Source organism: Penaeus japonicus, unplaced genomic scaffold (genome assembly GCF_977035675.1).
Source record: "Penaeus japonicus unplaced genomic scaffold, GWHDUDI00000001_assembly GWHDUDI00000036, whole genome shotgun sequence".
Taxonomy (NCBI): Eukaryota; Metazoa; Arthropoda; class Malacostraca; order Decapoda; family Penaeidae; genus Penaeus; species Penaeus japonicus.
In genome coordinates, this window is record NW_028234438.1 from 12188607 (window position 1) to 12193606 (window position 5000).

The 5000-nt window shown below is 38.9% G+C and overlaps 1 protein-coding gene across 1 annotated transcript in view; it reads right to left on the reverse strand.

Annotated features, from left to right (window-relative positions):
* Window positions 1-5000, reverse strand: part of LOC122248392 (ionotropic receptor 93a) — a gene marked incomplete in the record, with an annotated part of 116091 nt that overhangs the window by 40453 nt on the left and 70638 nt on the right. Inside the window, 1 exon segment of the mRNA XM_086531619.1 lies at window positions 1282-1438. Within this exon segment, the coding sequence (XP_086387745.1) occupies window positions 1282-1438 (157 nt within the window).

Genomic DNA, 5000 nt, shown 5'->3' on the forward strand with positions numbered 1-5000 from the left:
CATCACACCATCACACCACCATACCACATCACACCAGACCAACTCAACCCGACAAATCTTAATGGATAAAACGTCTACTTCCACACCATACCACTTCACCCGAAACTCACCAAATCTTGAATGGGAATAACATGGGAAAGGCGGCTACCTTCCACACCCAACACACCATATCACACCATCACACCACCATACCACATCACACCAGCACAGCTCACCAAATCTTGGATGCGAAAAATATTCCTTCACACCATAACACCATCACCCATCACACCACAACATCCACAATCACACCAGAACTACTCACCAAATCTAGAATGGGAATAACATCTACCTTCACACCATCACACCACATCACACATCACACCACCATACCACTCACACCAGCCTCACCAAATCTTGAATGGGAATTAAATCTACCTTCCACACCCATCACCCCATCCACGATCACCATACCACATCACACAGAACTCACCAAATCTTGAATGGGAATAACATCCACCTTCCACACCATCACGTCACCATACCACATCACACCAGAACAACTCACCAAATTTTGAATGGGAATAACATCTACCTTCCACACCATCACACCATCACGTCACCATACCACATCACACCAGAACAACTCACCAAATCTTGAATGGGAATAACATCTACCTTCCACACCATACCACATCACACCAGAACAACTCACCAAATCTTGAATGGGAATAACATCTACCTTCCACACCATACCACATCACACCAGAACAACTCACCAAATCTTGAATGGGAATAACATCTACCTTCCACACCATACCACATCACACAGAACTCACCAAATCTTGAATGGGAATAACATCCACCTTCCACACCATCACGTCACCATACCACATCACACCAGAACAACTCACCAAATTTTGAATGGGAATAACATTTCCTTCACACCATCACACATACGTCACCCTCCAATTCACCCAGAACAACTCACAACGCTTGAATGGGCAATAACCATCTACCTTCCACTCATACCACAAACACCCAGAACACTCACAAATCTTGAATGGGATTAACATCTACCTTCCACACCCTACCACATCACACCAGAAACTACTAAACCCAAAAAACAGAACAAAAAATCTTGAAGGGAATAACATCGACCTTCACACACCATACCGCCATCACACCAGAACAACTCCCAAAAACAAACCCCAAAAAAAAAAAAAATTTTTTTTTCTTTTTTTTGAATGGGAATAACATCTACCTTCCACACCATAACACCATCACACCAGAACAACTCACCAAATCTTGGATGGGTATGATATCGTCCTTATAAGCGATGACGAGAAACTGTCCCACAGAATTGAACTTCGTTGCACCGCCCTTCCGCTTGTCCCCTCTCCTCTTGTTCTGAGGCTCGCCCGGACGAGGACCCAGAGAAGAGAAGAGTTTGCCCAGTCTGCACGGGAGAGAAAGAGAGAGGGAGGGTGAGAGAGAGAGAGGGGGGGGGTGAGAGAGAGAAGGGGGAGGGGGAGAGAGAGGGGGGGAGGGTGAGAGAGAGAGGGGGGGAGGGGGAGAGAGAGAGGGGGAGGGGGAGAGAGAGGGGGGAGGGGGAGAGAGAGGAGGGAGGAGAGAGAGAAAGGAGGGCGGGAGAGAGAGAGAGGGTGGGGGAGGGAGGGAGGGAGAGAGAGAGAGAAAAAAAAAGACAAAGAGAGAGGGGGAGAGAAAGAGAGAGAGAGAGAGAGAGAGAGAGAGAGAGAGAGCGAGGAATAAGGAGAGAGCGAGAGGGAGAAGAGGAGAGAGAGAGACAGAGAGATGAGATGAGAGAGAGAGGGGAAGAAGAAACCACTGTGCATACATGGCTGCATGTACTTATATACGTGAACACATATACATATGTACATAGATATTCAGTAAGTAAAGCTATCACTGTTTTTCGATCAAATTGACATAAATATTCTTTATTTTTTATAAAGATTAAATAAAAAAGCGTTAATTATACCCCTTAGTATCATTTATACCTTTACCTACATTTGCCATCAAAATTTTTGTTCATAGATAGATTGACAGATAGATGTAAAATGTATACTTATATGTGTATATATGTGTGTGTACGTCTCGTGAGTGTGTCAGTGTGTGTGGATTGCGTGTGATTGTTGTGTGTGTGTGTGTGTGTTGTGTGTGTGTGTGTGTGTGTGTGTGTGTGTGTGTGTGTGTGATGTGTGTGTGTGTGTGTGTGTGTGTGTGTGTGTAGTGTGTGTAGTGCGTGCGTTTTAATGATTGCGAGTGATGCGGGCATATATGTTGAATAGGTACTTAATATCCATTTACTGAGTGATTTAAACTACGATATTAGGTACAGCTGTAGAACGGACAGGGAAGTAAAATAATTAAGTCAATGAACGGGTTAATAATTACTACTTGTGGTAATTGTTTAATGTTTTTTATATTGGGGGCAAAGTGAGTGCCCGAATATAGGAATGTAAAATACATATATGCTGGATAGTGTACAAATGTAACACAGTATGCTTTTAAACAGGCACACATGAAAAAAAGTAATTCTACTAAGCAACCAAATCATGTACAGTTATTAACTTTATCAATCTTATCCATTAAAACACCTTAAAATGAATCACTTCGCCAATTTCCTGTCAATCAGTTTTATGAAGTTAGTTGCGTCCCTAATAACATGGTTGAGTTAGGTAAGGTAAAATCAGATATTCAAAGTAATTCATGTCATGATGCAACTTCGAAATTGCGTAGAATATAGAAGTAGTTTGCCATGTTGCTGCATGGCAATGCATATCAAAAATATTCATCAAAAGGAAATATAACAGTTTTTTTGCTGTTTTTTTCATAGCCCTATTGGTTGGGGGATAATCCGTTTGTTTCATTATGCAATGTGCAATCCGTTTTTCATTACGTTTTCTTTTTTTTTTTATTCAGTGTTCCTTTTTGTTTGTTTCTCTTTTTATGTTTGGTGAACTGAATACGTGACTCAAAGACCTGAATATTTTATTGTATACTTGTTCCTTTGTTTGTTGTTAACAAAATTATTCTGATTCTAAAGTTTTTACAAGAATAAAAAAAATGAAAAGAAAAAAAAATAATATGTGAAAATGACGGAAAAAGAAAAAAAACATAGGACAAGGGCACAAACAGACGCATCAAAAAAAACTCAAACATATATATGTGTATGTATATAAGGGTTATATATATATGATATGAGTTATATATAGAGTAATATATATATATATAGTTATATTAATATAGTTGATATGATATATATATATTTTGTATTAGTATATATATATATATTTATATATATATTGATAAATATATATATATATATATACATACAACATAATATATATATATAATATATTATAATATGATATATATATATACATATAAAGAATAGTATAGTATATATTTCATATAATAGTTATATAGATATCATATAATATAGTTAATATATATATATATATATATTATATGATATATATTTGATATATATATATATAGTGAGAGTATGTGTGTTAGTGTGTGTGTGTGTGTGTGTGTGTGTGTGGTGTGTTGTAATATATATATATATATAAATAAATATTATATATATATAATAGTATATTGAGTATATATATATATATATATATATATATATTAATATTAATATAATATATATATATTATATAACACACACACACACACACACATACATATATATGTGTTATTTATATAAGTATATATATATATATATTATCATAATTATATATATATATATATATATATATATATATATACTGAATGTCATACCATCTGCATCACAACAACAATAATCTTCCCATAACACTTGTAACGATACGATCACCTGATCCGTAACTATCAAAAGATTGGAACACCGAGTTTATCCTAACACAAAGAACCAAACAACATATACCATTAAAAGTTAAATTTACCTCCCAAAATATATACTATCACGACAGCTGCGAACCCGTGACCCGATCCCGAGCTCCCCACCACAAACCCCACAACAAGATACACCCCATCGATTTCGCGCAATCCCTTTGTATTGACCCTCACCGTTCACCTCCCCATACACACCTCCCCCCCACTTTTCTCGTCCACTGTTTATCCCTACTTCCCTTCGTACCCCCCCCCCACCCCATTGGGGATCACCACCCTACCCACCTAACCCTAACCACCCCTATCCACCCATGCCCTATTCTACCTCCTTCTCACTCCTAACGCAAGACGCACGCCAACCCCTTCTCCCACCTCAGACGACCTTCTCCCCCCCAATCTCCCCCCACCCCCCCCCCCCCACCACAACCAAGGCCCATTCCTAACCCATGGTATCCATTAAAAAGATCTACTACCACATTGCTACAACCACACCTGACTCCCCCATCAAACCCATCACCACCCAGATTTGCCTATTTCCTCTACCTGACCTACCTATCCCTACCTAAGGACTCTAAACTGACCTACCTAATCCCTACCTAGGGACTCTAATCTGACCTAACCTATCCCTACCTAGGACTCTAATCTATTCTGACCTACCTATCAGCCTACACTAGACTCTAATCTGACCTACCTATCCCTACCATCACTCGAACTCTAATCTGACCTATCCCATCCTAACCCAAACCTGTACTCCTGACCTACATCAATACCTACCACCCCACCATGCCCCTTCCTATATGCAAACCAACATATCAACACCATATTAACATATTAACACCACCATACCATGTACAATTACCAAATCTTGGATGGGGAAAATTAGTACCATTATCACACCATCACACCATCACGACCCACCATAAATCACACCAGAACAACTCACCAAAATCTTGAGATGGAGAAAAATACCTACTTATTCACCACACATCACACCACCATAACCACCATCACAACCAGAACATACCTCACACAAATCTTGAATGGGAATAACATCTACCTTCCACACCATAACACCATCACAACCACCATAACCACATCACACCAGAACAACTCACCAA